The 24,730-nt window shown below is 35.1% G+C and overlaps 1 protein-coding gene across 2 annotated transcripts; it reads left to right on the top strand.

Annotated features, from left to right (window-relative positions):
* Positions 1 to 5,356: 5,356 nt before the first annotated feature.
* Positions 5,357 to 24,730, top strand: clip3 (CAP-GLY domain containing linker protein 3). 2 transcript variants are annotated; one of them, XM_005157740.6, is made up of 14 exons: positions 5,357 to 5,474; positions 9,303 to 9,451; positions 10,605 to 10,744; positions 13,934 to 14,027; positions 14,213 to 14,374; positions 15,513 to 15,631; positions 16,571 to 16,807; positions 16,998 to 17,133; positions 17,232 to 17,378; positions 17,554 to 17,688; positions 17,782 to 17,905; positions 20,203 to 20,267; positions 20,601 to 20,673; positions 20,794 to 24,730. In XM_005157740.6, exons 2-14 carry the CDS (start codon positions 9,322 to 9,324, stop codon positions 20,849 to 20,851), a joined length of 1,620 nt encoding a protein of 539 aa, XP_005157797.1. In that variant the 5' UTR covers positions 5,357 to 5,474; positions 9,303 to 9,321; the 3' UTR covers positions 20,852 to 24,730. The 2 variants fall into 2 exon arrangements, with proteins under 2 accessions (XP_005157797.1, XP_690922.4); XM_685830.11 differs by having other exon boundaries at positions 20,797 to 24,730.

The following is a 24,730-nucleotide window of genomic DNA, read 5'->3' on the forward strand; positions in this document are numbered from 1 at the left end:
TTAATCTTCTCTGAAGAGGAAAGTAAAGATTTCTGGGTCCTTCATTGATTTCTTCACCCCTTCCTTCCTTCATTAATTTTCAATTAGGTTAAAATGAGTAATGTAATTTGTTAGTTTACCACACTGTACTGCCAATTAATTCTATTTTAAATGAGCAATTTATGAGTGTTAGCTCCAGTGGTTTGACATTTCACAGTAGGCTAACAGCAGAGGTACAGTTTCACCATTCATAAAGACCCTCTTTATAAAGAGTTATTGAAGAACTGGTTTGTCTTAGTGTGATGAGCATTTTAATATGCTAAATAGCCCTTTCCACAATAAAGACAGCTCTATGTTCTTTGTGGTAAATAACTTTTTTAAACAGTGTACAGTACATCTTTGTGAGTTCTTAAACAACCATATATTGCCGAATACAGTTGAAGTCAGAAATATTAGCCCCCTTTGAATTTTTTTCTTTTTTAATTATTTCCCAAATTAAGTTTAACAGAGCAAGGAAATCTATACATCTGATAATATTTTTTGCTTCTCGAGAAAGTCTTATTTGTTTTATTTCAGCTGGAATAAAAGCAGTTTATAATTTTTTAAAACCCATTTTAAGGTCAAAATTATTAGCCCCTTTAAGATATTCATATTTTCAACAAACCATCGTTATACAATAACTTGCCTAATTACCCTAACCTGACTAGTTAACCTAATTAACCTAGTTAAGCCTTTAAATGTCACTTTAAGCTGTATAGAATTTTCTTGAAAAATATTTAGTAAAATATCATTTACTGTCATCATGGCAAAGATAAAATATATATATGTTATTAGAGATGAGTTATTAAAACAATTATGTTTAGAAATGCGTTGAAAAAATCTTTCTGTTAAACAGAAATTGGGGAAAAAATAAACATGCGGTCTAATAATTCAGGGGGGCTAATAATTCTGACCAACTGAATGTCAAACTAAAATTTCTTTGTATTGAAATCTGCCATTTAGGAAGTACTTCAGCTTTTTGACATCTGATTGAAGCATATTTTGCATAGATTTAGAGGCATCTGTACAAATGTAACATGCATTCGCTGACTGTGCCACAGCAACAGAACCAATACAACGATGACACCATATAATGAATTTGTCGATGCCAATGTCATATCCATATTACAAATTTCACAAGGCTGATGATAAGTCAATAGGACTGATGTGAAGACAAAGTGTCTGTGTTTTGATAAATGACAAGCTGTCCACAGCTGACTGTTCATCTTTACATGCACATGATGCTTACAGCTGTTTGTGCTTTCACTTGAACCTTTGGCACAGACCATACGCTTGGACAAAGGCATCATTGCGATTACAGTTTGTGGGACTAGCCATCATATTTCACTGTACGCAGATAATATCCTCCTTTGTTTAAGTAAACATTCATAATCCATTCCCTAATATTTTATCAATTTTTAACAGTTTTGGTTTGATCTCTGGAGACAGAATAAACTGGACAAAATCTGCACTTCTTCCACTGAACGATACAATAAAAAATATTACATGACCCTTAGGTATTCCTGTCGTTAAACAATTTAAGTATTTGAGTATTATGATTGGCTCTTCATTGCAGCATAGCATTAAGTTAAACTACGAGGACAAACTATCAAAAACTTCACATAACTTAGAAAATTGGTAATCTCTTACAAAATCTCTTAGATCACATGTCTCGATTATTGAATTAAATGTTCTGCTCAGAGTTAACTTAGTGAGTTCTATGTTGTCTTCCACCTCCTACTCATTTCTGGGATATATTACAGAGAGTAATTACCAAATTTATCTGGATTTGCAAACAACCGCATCTTAAACTTTCCATAATGCAACGAGACAGATAGGCTGGTGGACTTTCACTCCCAAATTTTAAGCTTTACCACTGGTCCTTCACGCTTCGTCCCACCATACTTTGCTCGTTTGATGATAAAATGTAAGTTTCTTGGCATTCGCTTGAGGAAAATTTTGTTCTTCCATTGAAGTTGAATGAAATTTTGCTTGCTAATATACCTAAAAATAAGTGCAAACTCAGTTTTGGCCCCTTAATATCATACGCTCTCTCAGTCTGGAGAGCAGCAGAAAAGGTCTGTAATATTAATTCAAACAGGAATCCTTGTTCTCTTATCTTTAATTACTACGGTTTATTAAATGGTAAACATCCAATTAAGCTTGGCCAGTGTCAACAATGGTATGACGAAGGTATTCACTCATTGGGTAATCTAATAGGTAAAAAGGGCCTCTCTGCCTTCTAAGAACTTTCTGTTAAGTTTAATCTGCAAAGCTCCTACTTTTTTTTTTATTGACAGCTGAGGGCAGCCATGAAAGCCTATGGGGTCCTTTGGATGGCTCCTCTTAAAGAACACCCCTTGTTGAAACTATTGCACGACTCTCAAGGAACACAGGGATTGGTTTCTAAATACATACTTTTCAGATAAAAATTTTACCTCCCTTTGTCATTAGACTCTTCTTGGAGAGCAAATATTTCAGAACTTTCTCCCAGCTTCGATTGGGATGAAGTTTGGTCAATGGTAATGCCTCCATCCAGGAATGCGGATCATCAACAGATTCATTTAAACTTCATCCATATAGGACTTATATTACTCTACGCAAACTTTATAGTATGAAGCTTAAACCTTACAGCAAGAAGGTCGCTGGTTTGAGACTCGACTAGGTCAGTTGGCATTTCTGTGTGGAGCTTGCATGTTCTCCCCGTAATCGCGTGGGTTTTCCTCGGGTCCTCCAGTTTCCCCCACAGTCCAATGACATACGGAACAAGTGAATTGGGTAGGCTAAATTGTCCGTAGTGTATGAGTGTATATGGATGTTTCCCAGAGATGGGTTGCAGATGGAAGGGCATCCGCTGCGTAAAACATGTGCTGGATAAGTTGGCGGTTGATTCCGCTGTGGCAACCCCAGATTAATAAAGCGACCAAGCTGAAAAGAAATGAATGAATGACTGAATGAAAGAACTAAACGTTTCAGTCCCTCTCGCCCCCTCTATTTTCATCTAAAATTATTTTTCTGGTATCCAACTTAATAAAATTTAAAAGCAAGTGTTTTTTGCTGGCTTGACAGCAGACAAGAAAATAGTTGTAACAAGATGGATGCCTCCACATTCTCCTAATCATCATCAGTGGATTCTTACTTTTATTGATATTGTGTCTCTAGAAATGTCCACTGCTCGCATCCATGGTGCAATAGAGGACACCATCAGACTTTGGGCACAAACCTTGGACAAATTTACAGGTTTACTAGTTTAATCAAGGAGACATCAAAAAGCAGAAACTTCTGGTTCCAGACCCCATCATTTTTTTAATATATAATATTTTTACATTTATTTATTTTCCTTCTGTATTAATTTTATCTATTTTTTCCCCTTTTTATAGTAATCCTCTTTCAGCTTCTAATAACTTTTCTTCATTGTCGTAGCCTCTTTCAGCACAGTTTTGAATACCTATTTCTATTTGTCTATTACCGTCATTTTATTTATTCGTTTTTAACCGGCTTAATTTTACGCTTATTTAACCTTAAATACAGATTCTGTTTATTGCCTTTTTTGGTTCGGAAATTTGTTTTATGTATATGTATTTATGTGTGTTTGTGTATATGTATTTATATATTCATTTATTTTATTATTTCTATTTGTTTTAGTATGTCATTGTCAGTACTCTTCAGTTTTTTTTTCCTTTTTATTGACTGTTGTTGTTATTGTTGGCAGTATTATTAATACTATTATTTAACAACCTGTATTGGTTCTTACATGTATACCTATGCACTTTCACATATGCTGATTGTCTACGGCAGTGGTCACCAAACTTGTTCCTGGAGGGCCGGTGTCCTGCAGATTTTAGCTCCAACCCTAATCAAACACACCTTAACAGACTAATCAAGGTCTTACTAGGTATACTTGAAACATGCAGGCAGGTTTGTTAAGGCGAGTTGGTGCTAAACCCTGCAGGGACACCGGCCCTGCAGGAACGAGATTGGTGACCCCTGGTCTACGGCATGTTTTTCTGTGTTCGAAAAATACAAAATAAAAGAAAATTTTGATTAAAAAATATAATGCTTAGCTGCATTAGTTACCCATAGAAAGACATTAAAGCATTTATTTTGTAACCAGTTGAAACATGCTGTTTAAAACAGGGTTATTCAGCTATTTTCATGCCACAAACCCCATATACAATAATTCTCTGACAATGCACTTTATAATGTAAGAGCCATCAATATGGTTTCGTATAAAGAACCAATTATACTTAACTATTGATCTAAATAGTTAATCATCTAATTTATTTTATTTTGTTTTAATCTTCCTTTTTATATGTTTTATAATTATTTTGATGATTTGTATTTATTAATATCATCTGAATGGATAATTTAGATCTAATCATTTATTTTAATAACATTTTTGATTGCTTTTCTTATTTTATTAATGTCAGTAGTATGCGATTAGACTATTTGTCTTTTTATTTATATATTTGTCTAAATTATTGTTTTGTATAAATCTATTCATTTATTCATTTTCCTTCGGCTAGTCCCTTTATTCATCAGGGGTCGCCACAGCAGAATGAACTGCTAACTTATCCAGCAGATGTCTAACACAGCAGATGCCCTTCAGCCTGCAACATGGAAAAACATCCATACACACTCATCCACTACACTACAGCTAATTTAGTTTATTCAGTTTACCTGTACTGCATGTCTTTGGACTGTGGACGAAACCAGAGCATCTGGAAACTGACACGAACACAGGGAGAACATACAAATGCCATACAGAAATGTTAACTGACCCAGCCGAGCCTCGAACCAGCAACCTTTTTGCTGTGAGGTGACAGTGCTAACCACTGAGCTATACCGTGTTGCCAAGTAGGCTACTATAAAGGTTAATTCCAAAGTTTATGTTTATGTTTCTCTTTCTCTTGCTGTGTTTATCCTTACACAATATTTGAGTATTTATTTTAATCTTTTTATATTATTAATTAAACTATTTATTATTTATTTTCTCCAAGAATTTCCACGATCCCCAAAATTGTGGTTCACTGATTTTAACCATGACTTTTAAAGTTCCTTACGAACTAGAATTGTTTATTGTCGCCAGTGCAATGCGGTTCTATCAGAAAATAATTTTACATACTTACCCAGCCATTAAATAATTAAGCTATAATTGATACGCTTATGTTTAGTATCCATATGTTATTATCGTCCGTATTTAAATATACCCAGCTTTGACAAATGTGACGGAAAAACTTTGAAGGCTCAACTAGCAAGCTCTTTCAGAATGAACGTCAAGTTTGGTTGAGGAGATGCGGAGTGGAGACTGGTCCCATGACTGGTCCAGCCGTGAATCACATCCGTGACGCAAGCAGAGAGAAGGACAAGGCGCAGCATCCTCTCCATCCTCCATAGCACAACAACGACTCACAAAAGAGAGGAAACCAAATCGCGATTTCGAGGCTTGTTGTCAGGTAAGGCGAATAAAATAAGTCAAGTACGATGTTGACGAAATCTAAATGGCCATTTTGTTTCTCCGCGAGAGAAAAACAGCCTGCTTGTTTTTCATGTGCTGCGTGATGGAGCGTCCATGTTTTCTTGTTGACACAGGGCAAGACTGACATGCTTTTTAAGGGGAGACGAGAACACAATGCGCTCGCTTTTACACGAGAGGTCGTTTTTATTCAACTGTGGATTATTAATCGACGAATTAATTCAATATTGAGGAATTAAAGACGGTGACAGTTTCATTTCTGCACGATTCATTTCTGAATACGCCCCTTTTTTGGTGGAAAGCCTAATGATGCTTAGGAAATTATTCAGATATGCTTTAAATATATTTTTTAGTACTGTGTAAATTAACGTTATTTAATCCACCCTCGTAAAATAAACATGTAGGCTATAGATATTAATTACTGCCTCTATACTCAGTTATTATATCATTATGAAAAATAAACAGTCTGTTTTCCTTTAAGAAACTAAGAAAGCTTTCCAGTCTATATCTAAATGATGATTCTGTTATGAAGATAATGTTCAAAAATATTTGAATTCTTGTCGAAGGGATTGTGGGAAAACACACAAATGAGATCTGTTTGTTTAATTGACATCTTTGTAATGCAAACATCATAAGTATCTCCTCCAGTCTGATGCAATAGATGGACATTGAAAGCAGCACAACAAGCAGCTCATGTGTGAGCTTGTCATATTCCAGACGCAATTAAAAACCTTTAGAGGAATACATTATGTATTATTAAAATGAGCGAGAGATACTGAAGCTCATATTCTCTTTGATCTTTGCTCTGATGAATAAGTTTTCAGAACAGATTGAGTGTGTATAGACATTTTGTAAAATAAGCATCATGAGGGATCACAATGTGCAGGATTTTGAAGATTTTGAACTGTATTTTGATTGTACTGTATATGGTTTTTAATTCAAATTCTGCTTCTGTAAGTATCATATATTTGAGATGCAGTGTATTTTCAATATTCACTTGGTTGCGTATTGCATCTAAAATATTGATAGTCAAAAAGATCAAATATGCCTAACCAAGGATACGTTGCAAATATTTAGCCTATGATTAGATTTTCATTGCAGTGATTAAAATGTGTCTGACATGTTGAATGTTTGGCAGTTTTACAATTCTGATGCCTTGTAGCTTTTTTAATTTCTTAAACAACCATGTCAAAAGACAGTCCCCATAGTGAAATTTCAGAGTCACATAGATAAAATTCTTCAGGCTCAAATTATGAAAGAAGGCTTAATTATTCATATTTAAATTGACCACTAATTAGCCAAAACTACTCTACACTTAATTCACATAGAGATACCATTAAATATCCTGAAAATTACTGGAACAACTTTACCGTTAAATTCAAAAAAGCGCTGTTCACACAGGCAACAACATTCCGGATTTTTTTTCAGTAAAAGACCATTCAATTATGCATTATACAGGTAAATTCTGACATCATTAACCAGAAATGAGCTCTAAATGGCTTCGGTTTATTTGTAAACACAGAAAGGGTCAGCTTTTTGTTGATGGTACTGTACATAATATGTGCTGATGTTAATGCGTCTGAATGTTCTTATTGGTTAAAGTACTCGTCTCACTTCAGCGCGTTCTAAACATGAATGCGCTCTTTTTGGCAATCTTCCTTCTGCATTCACACATTCCGGCAAATTACCTGTAATGTTACAACTTCTCTTTTCAGAAAATTGCCAAAACAAATTTTTTAGTATTTTTAAAATGGGCCTGTTCACACATACAGACCTTTCCGGAAAATTGCAGGTAATTTTCCGGAAAGGTCTGTGTTTGTGAAAGGGGCTATTGATAACTAATGTTATGATAGCTGTTTTAACATTAAGTTATGATTGAGTTGCCTCTTGTTACAGTTATGAAATAGTTTGATAACAAGCTGGAAATGTTCATGGGTCAATGACATGACCACATTGAAATGGTCTATAGTGCATGTCTATGGACTGTGGGGAAAACTGGAGCACCCGGAGGAAGCCCACACGAACACGGGGAGAACATGCAAACTCCATACAGAAATGCCAACTGGCCCAGCCGGGGCTCGAAGCAGTGAGCTTCTTGCTGTGAGGTGACAGTACTAATCCTTTTATATAGTTCTTGAAAAAAATCCATACACTGTAAATAAAAAAATCTGCTCTTTTTTAATCATAAGAAATGTGTACTTATCACAACCTACATCAAACAGTTTGACTGAAATGATTAAGTTAAGCTTTGCAAAACTCAGAAAATGTAGTTGAAACCTGGTTAACTTGCTAAAATAAGTTAAAGTAACAAAAAACATTTGTTATCATGACTTATCATATTCATTACAGATGAATGCATACAGTAGTCAAGATGATTTTAAAGATGCTCACTATCTGACTCTGTGGTCAACAATTCTGTAAAGTTCAATTATTATTATTGTTGTTATTATTATTATTATTATTATTATTATTATTATTATTATTATTTGTTTTGTTATTATAGTATTATAAGATATTATATTAGTTGCTTTAAAATTATGCTGAACAGCTTCTCAGTGTCTGCTTAGAATATATTTAAGATCACTTTCAAATTATTTTAATATCGGAATGTAAAACAACTTTGGCTATCGTATAATGGATTAAATGAATAGTTCTTTTCTTCAGTACAACATTAAATATGATTTTACACACAACTGTGCTGCTTGGTGATTCATGAAGTGCAAGACCATGGTCACCAACACTTGGAGATATACAGGGAAAACAAAATACCCACTTTATGAAGTGAAACAATCTGTCTCTTCCTAATATTTTCTTATTATTTCAAGCTTCATTCATTGTTGAGAATGTGTTCATGACTGTTTGCTGTGAGTGTTGATTAAAGGTAATAATGTTGTAAATAATGTTCAATTTCATCTACATATTGGATGGCTTGGGGGTGAATAAATTAACAGTAAACATTCATTTCACTTTTAGCGGAAATGTACTGCAGTGTGAGTAATTCTGATAGCTGACCTAGCAGAAAACAGTTATGGGTCTGTCTGAGACATCAAAGTAAATTGCAATGACTTCTATTCAGCGTTAATCTCAGTAAGATGGCACAGAAACTGGTGAAGTCCGCTCTCTCCTCTGTTCTAGCAGACAGCCCTGGAAGCAGTGAGTCACTCATCCACTCTGTCAGACTCCTTGCTATACTTAGAGCCTCACAGGGAGGGATATCTGTAGGGGAAACGGTGATGCTCATATGTTCCCTGTCGGTTATTCTTCTCATTTTGTTTTTGAGCAATGATCAAGCTAAAGAATATTAAGAGCCTTTTTAAATGTCATTATAACAGACTACGGGTTACAGATCAATCAACAAAGAAATTGCTGTCCATGCTACATGATTGAGTCCTGCATATTCCTGCAATGTAAAAAAAAACCAATTAGTTACTTTACTTTAAAAAAATGAGTAAACCCGTTGCCTTAAACGCAACTAGTTGATTTTACTTAAAAAGAAGACAGTAAACCCATGGAATTAACTTTTTTAATTATGCACATACTTTGTTTACCTAAAATATATAAGGCAACAAGTTTACTCTCTTTTTTAAGTAAAGTCAACTAATAACTTTTTACAGTGTATTACTGTGCAGTTTTACATCTGTATCGTTCTTCATGTAGACGTTGAAATCTCTTTGCTTTCACAATGTCGAGTTTCTTCAGCCTTATGAAAAGATATTTTATGAGAATTGTCCTCTCTTTTTTTTTTATGAAAGTTATGAAACTGCTAGGTGTATGGTTATAATTTTTAGCTATGCAAATTTGTGTCCAGGCCCAATCACATAAGCAGAATGACTAAAGAGGAAACTTCCGATGTGGAAGAAGCTCAGCCGACCTCTGAGTTCGTCAGCCCTGTCCATGAGCCCCGCAAGAAGCCCATGGTGCATCCTGCTGCCCAGGCTCCACTGCCCAAGGACTATGGTGGGTTTCTCGAATATTTTCTTGAGAACTTAAAATTTTTTATTAGAATTAATGGTTTCATGCAGAACCGTTTACATTTAAAGAACCTTTCCATTTCACACAAAAAAAAAAAAAAAATCTTTATTGTGCAATAAAAGTAAGGCTGCAAAATATATGGCAATATAATAAATATATTGTGATAACAGAATGTGTCATATATATTGCAGACATGTGATAAGTTACATTTATTTTATGCATTGGTTGTTTATCTAAATTTGACCAATCAGATGGTGCCTTACTATATTTACCTCCACCTCCACAGTAGCTACTGTTCTGCTATTGGCTAGAGAGACACAAAGGTAAACACAGTGCTAAAAAAATACTAATGGTGGACAAGAAAAGAAAATAACAACAGTCAGTCAGAGTCAGAATATTTGCTGGTTTACTAGTTTTCACTTATTTAGAGTGTTTTAAAAACTAAATGTTCTCACTTTAACAGTTTTTAGTCTGAACTAGAATTAATTAGGTCTATATAAAAAAATTTTTTCTTGGGAAATGTTATATCATTAGAAATATAAGTTTCTCAATACTCAACAGCAGTTTCAAATGTAGCATATTTTCCAGTATCGTGCAGCCTTAGAAAAAGTTATTTTAATTATTATAATGTTCTTCACAATTAGAAAATATTGTCATTTTAAAAACTGTTGACTAAAATGGTTTCTATATAGTAATAACATTTAAAACCTTTACTTTTAAACATATTTCACACAAAAATAAAAGTTTACTCACTATTTACTCACCCTCAAGTGGTACCAAACCTTTTGAGTTAAGTTTCATAAGTTTATCCTGTTACACATAAAAGAAGATATTTTGAAAAAAGCTAAAAGCCTGTGAGGTTTTAATGTTCCAGCGTTCTTGAAAGTATCTTCTTTTTTTTTTTTTGTTCAACAAAAAAAAGAAACTTAAACAGGTTTGGAATAAGTAAAGTCAGAGTAAATGATGACAGAACTTTCATTTTTGGTGAACTTTCCCTTAAAAAGTGAACAAATTCTGAACTACAGTAGCTGATGGTAAAACAAAATTGTGTTTAAATTTCAAATTTCAACCATTTTATTGGCTTAAACCTAATAAATTCCTGTATTAATATCCTGATTTTTACTTGCTTCTGTCTCAGCGTTCACCTTCTTTGATCCAAATGATCCGGCCTGCATGGAGATTCTGACCGATCCTCGAACAACAATCCCAGAACTGTTTGCCATTATCCGTCAATGGGTTCCACAAGTTCAACATAAGATCGACATCATAGGCAATGAGGTGAGTCTTTGCTTGAAGTATTTCTCTTGCTTTCTAAATGTTTTCTATGCATGTTAAAACTTCTACCTTACTTAGATGAACAAAAACCATGGAATCTCTGAATCTTTCTTTTCACTTGGTTCAAGAAAGAAAGTCATACAGTAGTTATACAGTAGGATGTCCTATGGGTGACTAAATAGACAGGAAATTTTCATTTGAGGTGTACTGTTCTTTTAATGAACAGAGAAGGTGGGGAACCATAAATAAATGCCTTGTCTGAAGGCATAGAGAGATGTATTGAGTTTCTTTCAGCTGTGGTTATTTCTCTGTAATATGACCTATTGATTAATGGATGAATACATTTGGTTTCCAATCCACGAGTTGATTTTATACTTGTTGAAAACTCTCTTTAATTTTTGAAAACTGCTTTATGAAAGTCTGAGCAAATGTGCTTTTTTTATATATATATTTTTTTAATTTACAATAATTTACGTTTAGGTGTGTGAAGACAAAGTACAGGCATTTAAAATAATCTGTTATTTAGCTTTATATTAACTATTGCCAAAACAATTTGACTGTGGTGCTGATAAATGTTAGTGATTTTGTTATTTACAATTAGAACTTCATATCTTTTAAGATAACAAATCCACTGATATTTATCAGCACCACAATCAAATCATATCGCAAATTATAAATTTATTTCAAAACATTTTAATTCTCAGTGAATTTATTAGGTATGGGATTGAGTAAAATGTTTTACAACTTTAATTACATTAGGTTTGATAACATTTCATCAAAATGCTTTTCTTGACATTTATAAGTATGACAGTTGGTCATTATAACGAATGCTTTTATTTGTTGTAACTGAAAATCAGGGTTATTCCACCCAGTAATGATGCATTAACTTCTTCTGAACTAAATCACATACATTAAATCATATTACCTTAAAACAGATATATTGCTTAGTAGTTTTTTTATGTTTGTGATTTGTCCAGTGTTAATCTAATAGCTGTAATTCCACATATTTGTACAGTATGTAAATTAGTAAATAATAATTAATAATAAATTTTAAAGTTGCAGTATAAAAATTACTGTATATTTTACAGTAAAGATAAGCAGTACTGTAAATAACTGTAATGTGATCTGTGGTATACCATAGGGCAGTTATGCGGTATGTTAAGCCTGGTTTATACTTCTGCATAGAGTGATCAGTGTGACCCACGGTGCATGCCTTGCATGTTGTTGTGCATTTATACTTCTGCGTACGGTTTGTGTTGCTCTGCAATAACACTTCCAAAACACTTGCTGGTAGTGAGGTTTTTATGTTCCTGTGTGTCAAGTTTCTTCGCTGGTGTTTTGTTTTTTCTGAACGCTACCTTAATGTAGAAGTAGCTCAAACTCGCTCATTTTGAAGCGGGAACTGGGGGATGTGCAACAACTTTAGTCATAAGGTAAACACAATATAACACTTTCCATCTGGAGCTTCACGGGACTCTACACTTGTTTATACGGCTCCATCGGCCTCGCCCGGCTCTTTGTCCCACCCACACTCGTCAGCGCTACCAAGCTGACCAATAACAGAGCTTGTGCTACCCGTTGTTGTGATGTGTAGTTACATTTTTTGAGAGGTGTGCGTTAGTGTCGGCGACAGCCACGGCATATGGCAAGTTGTTGCGACATGTAGTCAAATTTTTTAAAAAGTGTGCGTTGTTGCGACGAGTAGTTAACTTTTATGAGAGGTGTGCGTTAGTGTTGGCGACAGCCACAGCGAGGGGTATGCGTCCACACACAGGCTGCGCCGGAGCAAATCAGCCTTTACTCAGGGCTTAATTTGGATCCGGTACCTCTGAAATCTCATCCAGTACCTCATTTTACCGATCCTCTTCTCATACATATGCAGTATGTTACTGTATTTTAAAGTTGCATTTTGACATTTACTGTATATTTTACAGTAAAAATCTACAGTACAGTAAATAACTGTAAGATAAGCTGTATTAAACCGTAGGACAGTTATGCAGAAAATTACTGTATTTTAAAGTGGCATTGTGAAAATTATTGTATATTTTACGGCAAAAATACACAGTACTGTAAATACATTTACAGCTAAATAAATGGTGCTGTAAATGTAAATACAGCATTTTTCTTTAATTGATTTAAAGTAAGTTACTGGCGAACTGCTGCCTGTAAGTTACTGTAGATTCTACAGGGAAGAATCCCTAGAGGAAGTGGAGCAGCAGGGATTGATGGCAGCGGTAATAAGCCTCCTTCATCTGACTAATCTCCCCATTGGGTTTTGCCCTAAATCAGCTCCACCTGTCAGATCTTTCTGAACTCCCACTGCCCACCACAATCTGCCCTGGTGAGGCTGAACTGTAATCTGTAATCAAAGTAAGAGGTTTCATAAGTTAGAAAGTTCATAAGGTTTCACAACCATCCTGACATTAGTGGCTTAAACCAGCTGATTTATGCTGGCTTTTACCGAGGGAATAATAATCATTCCCAGAACCAACCAGAACCAAACAAGTTTATATTCAAAATTGTAACACAAATCTGTTCTCTTTTGGTGTGCAAATAAAATATTAAAATTGACTGGACTTTTGTTCTCAACTAATTAACTTTAATTTCTTGATGAAAAATAGCAATCAGCAAGACATTTAAAAAAAAATTGTGCTTAAAGTTTGGCTTAAGAAAAATAAAATAAAAAATGTAATCACTGATTTGATCTAATCGTATTGACTGTTATGAATTGTATGTATGTACTGTAAATGTGTATTGTACTATTTTCTAATTTAATGTTGGTAATTTTGTTACAACATCCTGCCTGGGACTACAGATTTGTAGCTAACTCTGGCAAATCATATTATGTTGTACATTGTCCCTGTAAAATTAAATGAAACAAATACAAAAAACATCATCTCCCAAGTTTCCACAAAATGGCTGCTGTACATTAAGAAAATATGATGGTATGGATGACTCAGCGTTTTTTTTCTATCACATATTATCAATATTAATTGATGTAATTTTTCATCATTAGAGTGCATTTCACTAATATGGCCCTCGTCCAGCTTTGAAAGTGGCCATTTGCTTTGGAAAAGCTTCATCTACTCTAAGCCATAATTGCCTGCGAGTCTGCATTAGTTATGAACTGGGATCCAGATGCATGGAAGTCCATCATGTGTTGATCAACTTTTCCTGTTCTCTCGCTTACAGATTTTAAAGCGAGGCTGCCACGTCAATGACCGCGATGGCCTGACGGACATGACTCTACTCCACTACTGCTGCAAAGCTGGGGCTCACGGAGTCGGTGAGTTTATGCTTGGAGGTCACAATCCATAATACCAATGTGACATTCTCGCTAATTGAGGTCATTAAAATTTGATCAACTTCTTGCTGTAAATCGTTCAAAAGCTCAAACCTTGCATGCTGTGCATTTTTACACTTGACAACATAATGAAAGCAATCTGTAGTAATAATGTGTTTTCCTCTTAGGCGACCCTGAGGCAGCGCTCCGGCTGTCCAATCAGCTGTTAGCTCAGGGAGCCGATGTCAGTCTGCGCAGTCGCTGGACTAACATGAATGCCCTCCATTATGCCGCTTACTTCGATGTGCCAGAACTGATTCGCATTTTGCTGAAAGCCTCCAAGCCAAAAGGTGACGTACAGCTGTGGTTGAGTTTGTTTTTGTATTCGTGGCATGATCTAAACTTTTCACTGGGCAGGTGCTCTTTCAAACCATCTAGCAACATTCTCAATAATACGCAATAATAACAATTACGGTTGAAAATGAAAAGATGCTTGATAATTTAGAAAATGTCAAGTGTTTTTTACAGGAAATATGTAGTGGTCAGTTTTATATTAGCATTTTTAGGGGTGTGCAATATTTTTTGTATATGATAATATCATATCATTATTGTTGTTTTAATATTATTGAGTATGCCTGGCACTTTCCAAAATGCATATTAGGATGGCCTTATAATAAGTTTTTGAAAGCAAAATAAATCTGTATGGGTTTTTGTTTATTTATATATATATATATATAGATCTGAAAGAATCCCCCCACTCACCCTTTTCTCCCTTCTTTTTGGATTGGGCGACACGGCAAGAGTCACAGCTCACAGTCCCCACTAAACCAGTCGCCAGAAATAAGTCGGGGGAGTCTATCGTGATCTACCTTAGCTCAAACTCCCCTCTCGCTCTGCTAACGGAAGGGAGCCCAGGGCTCGAGGATCTTATGAGCTCAGGGCTCTCTCCCAGGATAGCATGCCAAACAAGCTTTATTATCAGTCATCATTTTTTATACTACAGTTCAACAACTTCGATATGAAGATATTGAGTGAGTGATATTTTAGACTCAATTTATTTTTTCCTGTTTGGACAACAGAAATAATTTTTAAAAACTACTTCTCAGTTTCTCAGACAAACACTGCAGTTTTTCCATTCTCTGTGAATCAGCCTATGAACCAATCATTTGAATCAATAATTCAATGATCCATTAAAAAAGACAAATTTCTTTTGTTTTAAATTAATCAGAATTTTAAATAAATTATTTGAATCAATGACTCAATGAATAATTTATCAAGACAACAATCCTACTGGCTGTTGTATCTTATTTATCCATGAAAAGTCTAAACCAGCCAAAAGACAGACACAAAACTCAGAAAATATTGTTAAATTATAAAAATCCCCAAAATTTGTTTTTAATTTTTGTCAATATCATTAACTCTTTGCATTTTCCATGAAAAAAGTAAGGAGTCGTGTAACATGTCTGTTGCTTTTTCTTCTCTCCACAGTGCTTAACTCCACCTGCAGTGACTTTTGTCATGGCACAGCCCTCCACATCGCTGCCTCAAACCTCTGCCTGGGTGCTGTCAAGTGTCTGCTGGAGCACGGAGCCAACCCTGCTGTCAGAGTGAGCAGAATGATTTAAACTTCCCTCAATGCAATCAGCCTAATTGGCTTTGCCTTAAATCCCCTCTGCTCATATTAAATCAATGTCTCAGACATCTTTGTAAGCCTGTTATTTAGAATGCTAAGATTAGTAGCCAAACTATGTTATGATCTTATTTATGCATCTAAACAATGTGCAGATATAGACTGAGGTTGGAAAGTACAGTAAAATAATAATAGTGTTATATATAAATATGACAAATTTATTTCAAAATTATTATTTTTTAACAAATTTATAGCATTCATTTTATTGTAATTGCGAAGCTATTCAGCTTTATTATACATAATCCTTTAGAAATCATTTTAATATGCTACTTTGGTAAACTTTTTCTCATTATCAACATTGAAAATGGTTGTGGTAATAAAGAGTTTGTTGTAGTCTAAATTTCAAAGTTAAAATCCTGATCTAAAAACCATCACATCTATTACATTTGTCTTTTTTTTTTAAATCACTTTTACCTTAGTTTGTAGTTCTTATTGAATTAATGTAAACCTCACAATGTGTTGTTGGCAGTTTCATCCGGTAAGTCCATTAAGACAACACCATCAAGAGAGTGTTCTACTAGAAACAGCACTGTGACTCTTTTAAACATACTATCATTTGGGCAACACTAATTGTATTTTGGATTACTATTTAATGAGGATATTATGCAAATTGAGATTCAGCAGCTGTGCCTCCATGACACTTAAACAACAATTAAACCTCATTTCTCTGCATATAGACTTTTGATGGAATTATGCAGTTATATACAGTACTGTACATACACAGCACAGCAGTGATGTAGACATTCAATCGAGACATTTTAGTTTAGGGAGAAAAAATCTATTTGTGGATGAGAAACATAAACATCTACATAACACATTTAAGTCATAAACCCTTTAAATGATCTGCATGTTACAGAATGATAAAGGTCAAGATCCTGCTGAGGTTGTCCCAGACCCCATGGACATGAGTCTGGATAAAGCTGAGGCCGCAATGGTGGCTAAAGAGCTGAAACAGCTGCTGCTGGATGCAGTTCCTCTCAGCTGTAATCTCCCCCGAGCCACCCTGCCCAACTACGACAACATCCCCGGAAACCTCATGCTCTCCTCCCTCGGCCTCAAACTTGGGGACCGTGTGGTGCTGGACGAAACAAAGGTGAGTTTGTGAGTCAGAATTCTGACTTTATAACTTGAAATTGTGACTTTTTATCTCAGATTTCTGACTTTATGTGACAGTTATGTAAAATGTTTAATTTTTTTATTCAGAGGTGGAAACAGATAGGCTTCCATAGATTTCTATGTTGAAAATAGAGAATATATTTAAAACTATTGCCTTTCTCCTGCAGACTGGCACACTGCGTTTTTGTGGTACCACTGAGTTTGCTAGTGGCCAGTGGGTCGGTCTTGAGCTGGACGAGCCGGAGGGCAAGAATGACGGGAGTGTGGGTGGAATCCGCTATTTTATCTGCTCCGCAAAGCAAGGTGTGTGTTAGTGTATATTTAATATTCATAATCTTTCTGAATTTAGAATTGCCGTAAAAAATTAAGAGCATAAATATTTGATTTATGTTTTTGTTTAGGGATCTTTGCTCCTGTATCAAAAATCACCAAAGCTGTTGAACAGACTCCTTCTTCAGTCACCTCCACACCAAAAACCCCTCGCATGGATCTGTCCCGCGTAACTGGCAAGATCAAGAAGGAGAAAAAAGAGAAAGATCGCGAAAAGAGTGAGTGATAATGTCTGTATCCATCCATATAAAATATGTATGTGATTTTCTTTTTTCTTTTGTCAGATTGTTGTCAGATCTACATTTCATGTCACATATTTTTGCTGTATAAAAGACATAGATTATTTCTAAAGTTAGTCGTCTGAGCTTTGCATTTGATTTTCTTCTTTTACAGCTCCAAGAAAGAAGTCCCTGTCCGGGGTCAGTTTGGATCCTGATGGAGTGAAGGTTGAGGTTGGAGATCAGGTGCTGGTGGCAGGACAAAAACAAGGGATTGTCCGCTTTTTCGGAAAGACTGACTTTGCTCCTGGTGTGTTTATGTTACATATTAATGTAGAAAATGGGCATTTTTTAATATGTGATGAAACTTCTAATGCTGGATGGACAATGTTTGTGCTTTCAGGATACTGGTTTGGTGTCGAACTGGAGCAGCCCACCGGAAAGCATGATGGCAGTGTGTTTGGAGTACGCTACTTCCACTGTTTGCCCAAATATGGAGTTTTTGCACCACCATCCCGTGTTCAGAGGTAAAACCTTCAACATGTACTAGAAAAACTGCAATAAAAATACATTTGAACCTTAAAGATATAGTTGAAAAGATAAGTTTACTCTCTATTTACTCACCCCTTAAGTGGTTATAAACCTTTATGAAGTATTATTCTGTTGAACACAAAGAAAGATATTCTGAAGAAAGCTGAAAGCCTGTAACCATTGACATCCATTGCAGGAAAAGCAAAAACTATGTAAGTCAATGGTTACTGGTTTTTAGCTTTCTTTAAAATAACTTATTTTGTATTCAACAGAAGTAAGAAACTCAGACATTTTTGCAACAAGTGAAGAGTGAGAAAATGAAAAAAAAAATTGATTAAAAAAAACAGAATGTCTATTCTTGGATAAATTATCTCTTTAATACCAATATTTCACCTTTATTTAAACAATGTCTGTTTTATTCTGTAAAAGATATATAAAAAACATTGGGAAAATGTTCTTTTTTAGGAGGGGAACAAAACTGCAATGTAAAAATATTATATTTGGGCCATGTTGAGGGTTAAACACAAAAGCTAACTGAATAAATAAAAGTTGCATACAAAATATTAAAACAAAACATAACAAAATATATAACAAAAATATATAAAAACTATATTATAATATACAGTTAGGTCCTCGACACAATTCTAACATTTTTGTCTCTTTACACCAACACAATGGATTTGAAATGAAACGAACAAGATGTGCTTTAACTGCAGACTCTCAGCTTAAATTTGAGGGTATTTACATACAGATCAGGTAAACGCTGTAGGAATTACAACAGTTTGCAAATGTGCCTCCCACTTGTTAAGGGTTTAAAAGTAATTAGATAGAATAATAATCATAAATCAAATGTTCACTTTTTAATACTTGGTTGCAAATCCTTTGCTGTCAATTACAGCCTAAATTCTTGAATGCATAGACATCACCAGACGCTGGGTTTCATTTCTAGTGGTGCTCTGCCAGACTTCTACTGCAACTGTCTTCAGTTCCTGCTTGTTCTTGGGACATTTTCCATTCAGTTTTGTCTTCAGCAAGTGAAATGCAAGCTCATTCGGATTTAGATCAGGTGATTGACTTGGCCATTGCTTAACATTCTACTTTTTTCCCTTCAAAAACTCTTTTGTGAAGCGAAGTGCCGTCCAATGAGTTCTAAAGCATTTGGCTTAATATGAGCAGAAAATATTGCCTGAAACACTTCAGAATTTATCCTGCTGCTTTTGTTAGCAGTCACATTATCAATAAACACAAGGGAACCAGTTCCATTGACAGCCATACATGGTCACACCATGACATCATGCTTCACTTCTTAGGGTCAGCAGTTCCTTTCCTTCTCCATACTCTTCTCCTCCCATCACTCTGGTACAAGTTTATCTTGATTTCATCTGTCCATGGGATGTTGTTCCAGCACTGTGAAGGTTTTTTTTAGAATTCTAATCTGACCTTCCTATTTTGAGGTTCACCAATGGTTTACATCTTGTAGTGAACCTTCTGTGTTCACTCTGGTGTAGTCTTGGTGAGTTATGACTTGGTGAGTGTTCTTGTTCTGGCCAACTGTTGTGAAGGGTGTTTTCTTTACCAGGGAAATAATTCTTTGGTCATCCACTACAGTTATTTCCGTGGTCTTTCGGGTCTTTTGGTGTTGCTGAGCTCACTGGTGCTTTCTTTCTTTTTAAGAATGTTCTAAACAGTTGTTTCTTCTGTAGAAACAGTCGACCTTGCCTAATGTTTTTGCTATCTCTCTGTTTTGTTTTTTCAGCCTAATGATGGCTTGCTCAACTAATAGTGACAGCTCTTTGGATCTTATGTTGAGAATTGACAGTAACAGATTCCAAATGCAAATAGCACACTTTAAATAAACTCCAGACCTTTTATGTGCTCATTGTAATTGGGATAATGAGGGAATAACACACACCTGGTCATGAAACAGTTTGGAAGCCAATTGTCCAATTACTTTTGGACCCTTAACAAGTGGGAGGCACATTTGCAAATTGTTGTAATTCCTACAGCGTTCACCTGATTGTTTTGTTGTTTTTGGTTAAATCACATGAGTAGACCATTGGCTTTCTGTGTTCCTGTATAGTGATTAGCATTTGCAGTGGAGTGTCACTATTTATTAAAGCATAATAATAGAGTTTCTTAATTAACATAGCTTTAAAAGTGCAAAACAAACAAACAAAAACAAAAGCATCTGGTGTAAAATGAGAAGGAAATTTTAAAAGGTTAACTACAGGGTCACTCTGAATGTTCAGATAAATTCTTCAAAAATAATTTGTAGTATCATTTAATCTTGTAGAATTGGAGGGCCCAAAGATCCCCAAGGAGACGGGACGCTAGTGAAGAAAGTCCACCAGGTGACTAGTAAGTACCACGATAAGGTGCATGTGCCCATCAGTACACTCTGATCTAGAACCCATAAGTTCTGATGTGAAAAACATGATCCTGTCTCATTTACAGTACAAAGCATCATGTTTTTCACAGTCTCACAATAGCCACCAAAGCTCATATTTAGCACTCCATTTTGTGTCATGTAAAAATACAGTGTCTATAATGTTTATTATCTATGCATGATTGCATGTGGAAATGTGTATATAGCACTTATTATGCAATATGTATCATACAATATGCACATGAATGTCCAAATGATGGCCCCAGGTGCATGACTACAATGATTATTCCTCCTCTTCTCCACAGTGTCTCAACCGAAGCGTAATTTTAATGCGGTGCGATCTCCGAAAGACATAACATCTGAAAGTTCCATATCCAGGTAGGCTTGTGTCCCACTGTCAAACACATCCGTTTGGCTGCAGCTGTGAATATATAATGCATCCTGACTGTGTTGCAAGATTAAGCAACCTTTTACTTTCTTGATTTGTTTGTGTTGTAGCAGGTTGCTGTTCTGTTGCTGGTTTCCCTGGATGCTCCGTGCGGAAATGCAGTCCTAAAGTCACCGGTTACATCTTTATTTCTCTCTCTCTCTCTTTCTCTCTTTTCCTCTTTCCGTTCCACCTATCACCCACTCTCTTTGTACTTCCATTATTCATCCGTGCTTTTCTCTCTGTGATTCACCCAGACTGCTGTCCCATCCCTTTGACGGCAATTCAATAGCAAAAAAATAGTGCCTTGTCAAGTAAATAACGTCCTGCATTCCAATGATCGAATTATAGATGAACAATCTTTTATGAAATCAATATAAGGGAAAATCACCACCACTATAAGCCATTCATATCTCTTTATCTGCTTTTTCCCCTTTGCTAAATAACATTGGCAGTATTCAAGCTTGATAATATACTCATGAAACATTTTAATTTGTAAAGGTGCTTTTTTTGGTTAGGTTTTTTAAACATGCTGCTGTATTATGCACCTTTATTGTCTTACTTTTCAGTATTTTATTGCAGATAATCTTACATTTTAATGCCTTTAAATGGGTTAGTGTAGTAGGTGAAATCTTATTAGTGAACAACATCAACTAGTCTAAAAATATTGATGCTGCCAGTGTGAAAACATAACAGGGTTTTCAACATTTAAGCCCAATGCTTTCACCATCCACAGTGAAATGTTTAAGTGTCTAGAGTCAAATATAATATATTGCATGAAATAAGCAGGCATGGGCACGTTTTGGGGTCAAAAAACGGCTCTGAAATGAGGCGAGAGGACTGCTTTAAATATTAAATGCTAATATATCACTTTTCGTTCACTTAAAATCTTCCACAAAACCAAAGCGCAAGCTCCATGATGTAACGAAAGATTATTGCTCCAAAATAATGTACACCATACATCCATAACCAGTGCTGGGTAGATTACTTACGAATTGTAGTCTGTTATTAATCACAATTGTAGTCAGTAAAATAATATAGGTTACTTATTGTAGGTAATGTATTCTGAGTACTTTTGGATAACTATTCAGAACTGAATTTGAAAGGATTTTACATGACCATCCTGCATTGTTATTATTATTAAACAAAGGCTAAAAAAGTTAGGACTGCCGCCTCACATCAAGAAGGTTGCTGGTTCGAGTCCTGGCTGGACCATTTGGCATTTCTCTGTGGAGTTTGCATGTTCTCCCTGTCCACAGACAAGCGCTATAGGTGAATTGGATTAACTAAAATGTGTGAATGTGAAAGTGTATGCCAGTTTTCCCAGTTCTGAGTTGCATAAAACATATGCCCGAGTCGGCACAATAGCCTAGTGATTAGCACGCTGACATATGGTGCGGTAGCACTTCAGGGCGTCTCGAGTTCAAATCCCAGTTCAAGAACATTTCCCGACCCTATCCCCCTCTCTCTCTCCCACTTCGCTTCATGTCTGATTACTGTCCTATCTAATAAAGGCCAAAAATAAATCAAATTAAAAAATAAAAAACATATTCTGTTGTGGCGACCCCTAATAAGAGACTAAGCTTAAGGAAAATGAATGAATTAAATTGTAAATAATTTACTGCTACTGTAGGAATACTTTGAAATCATGTAATCCATAGAAAGTGGCTGTAATCTGATTTTAGAATGTAATATAATCAATTATGTTTTTATTTTAATCCTTTTTGTTGGTCTTTTGTATGACATTGCAAATTAAATATTAAGAGGTTAACAGTAATGTATTGTCCATTGTTAATCCCATCCCCTAACCGCTCATTCTTTAACTCAATTAACAAAACAACAATAAATAAATACATAAATACCAAATTAAGTACATTAAATACATAAGAACATGACATCAGAGAATAATAAAATAATTAAAACAATAATAATAATTAAATTAATAGTAATGATGAATTATCCTCTGGGTGCTCTGGTTTCCCCCACAAGTCCAAAGAAATGAGCTATTGATGAATTGGCTAAGCTAAATTGTCTGTAGTGTATGTGTGTGAATGATGTGTGTATTGTATTGATGTTTCCCAGTGATGGGTTGCAGCTGGAAGGTCATTCGCTACATAAAACATATGCTGGATAAATTAGTGTTACATTCCACTGTGGCGACCCCAGATTAAAGGGACTAAGCCGAAAATAAAATTGATGAATTAATAAATAATGAATTTGAAAAAGCCTTCTAATAAAATGGTAAATGTTACAGGTTTCAAGCACCAGGTGTAATAGACAAGCCTTAGATGTAGTCAAGAAAGGAATCCCAAGTCTTATAAAAGGAATCTAGTGAGCCATAGAGTAAGTCTTTTACTGTAAAAAATGTCCTGTACCCACTTGTCATGTGTAGGGTAGAAGTGTGTTTCCACTTTAGAAGAATGGCACGTCTGGCTAAAATTGAGGTAAAGGCAACAACCTTGCTGTCACAGACTGTCAAATCAGGTCCAAGGGATACTCCAAAGAGGGCTAGCAAAGAATCAGGTTCTATATTGATTTTGAGGTCAATTACGTTTTTAAAATTTTGATTACACAATCCAGATTACATGTAATCAGTTACTACCCAGCACTGTCTGTTAGTAACACTTTCAAGGAGGAATGTACATTATTGAGCTTTTATTTTAAAATAAATAAATAAAACGAGGTGAAAATGTAAGCATTTATAAACCCAAATAACATTACAAATTTGATCACAATCATATTTATCTCACCAAAAAAATGAAATGAAATGCATATATCATCTAGTATACTTTGGTGATGTACAATTTATATTTTAACATGAACAAAGATCATCCTATTGTCTACAGTTTTACTGTTAGGCCAAACTACCTATCTTTCCCAACTCTCCCTCCATCAGTTATGACTTGGATTTGTTTTTGTAAATGCTGTTCTTTAAAATCCTGATTGTGAAAACAGTATGTGCTTCAGATATCATAATCAAACGTGTGGGTAAAAGCAATATTTACTCAGTGTCAGCGTGCTATATGAATTATGAATAGAAACTCTTTAATACCACCATACAAAAGCACAGCATGAGTAAACGTGTCTGTCTTTAATATATGACCTGGGATCAGATAACAGTAGATCAATCGCTACAGTAATCCCAGAGCGGACAGATTTAACGGAGAGTATTTGCAAAAATAATAAAACATCAGCTTGAATTGTGAACTCTCCTATTGTCAACACTTGGTCAACTGCACTGATTTACAAAAAAAAAAATGCTCAAGCAGGGTTTTTCTTTTTTCAGCCACCATGCCATTATTTCACTGAGAAGTTCTTGAATTTGTGTTGTAGAATTAGCAATGACATTAGAGTAGTGAGTAGAATTGTGCATCTTCTTATGATGGAGTGTGCTCACAAGTTCGGCTCACAACAAAACCTGAAATTGTGCATTATCATTTTGTGACTTAGTACAGTGTATTGCTTTATGGTGACTTAAAGTTGTACGATGCATCAATATATCACTGTTATTAATTTCAGGACAAAGTCACATTCCGTTTTTTGATGCCAAAATGCAAAGTTAAATGGACTATTTCCTATGTAAGTAAATGGCACCGACAGGCTCACCCTTCACGCTTTCAAGCTAGTCGTTTGAGAGTTTCATTGTTTCATCGTCAGCAAGCGCTTTCCGTCATTTTCTATCCAGTTGTGTAATTGGTATAGTTCATTTGTAAACATTTATTCGTCTGAGAAAGTATATATATATATATTTTAATAATTTCACAAGGTACTTTTTTAACGTCCTGTGCTTTGTGTTTTCATGTTAACTATAGTCTGTAAATGCAGATTAATGTGGATCTTATTCATGAATTCAGTTCGATGGACAACATAACTGTACTGCATGCTGTGTATACATTTGCAGGTTTCTTTTTCCTACAGTATATATCAGCATGAAAAGCTTATTAATTACTTCAAGTGGAACTCTGTCCTGACTATGGATATATGACTAATAAACATTAGTGTTTTGTA

This window comes from Danio rerio, chromosome 15 (assembly GCF_049306965.1).
Source record: "Danio rerio strain Tuebingen ecotype United States chromosome 15, GRCz12tu, whole genome shotgun sequence".
Classification (NCBI taxonomy): Eukaryota; Metazoa; Chordata; class Actinopteri; order Cypriniformes; family Danionidae; genus Danio; species Danio rerio.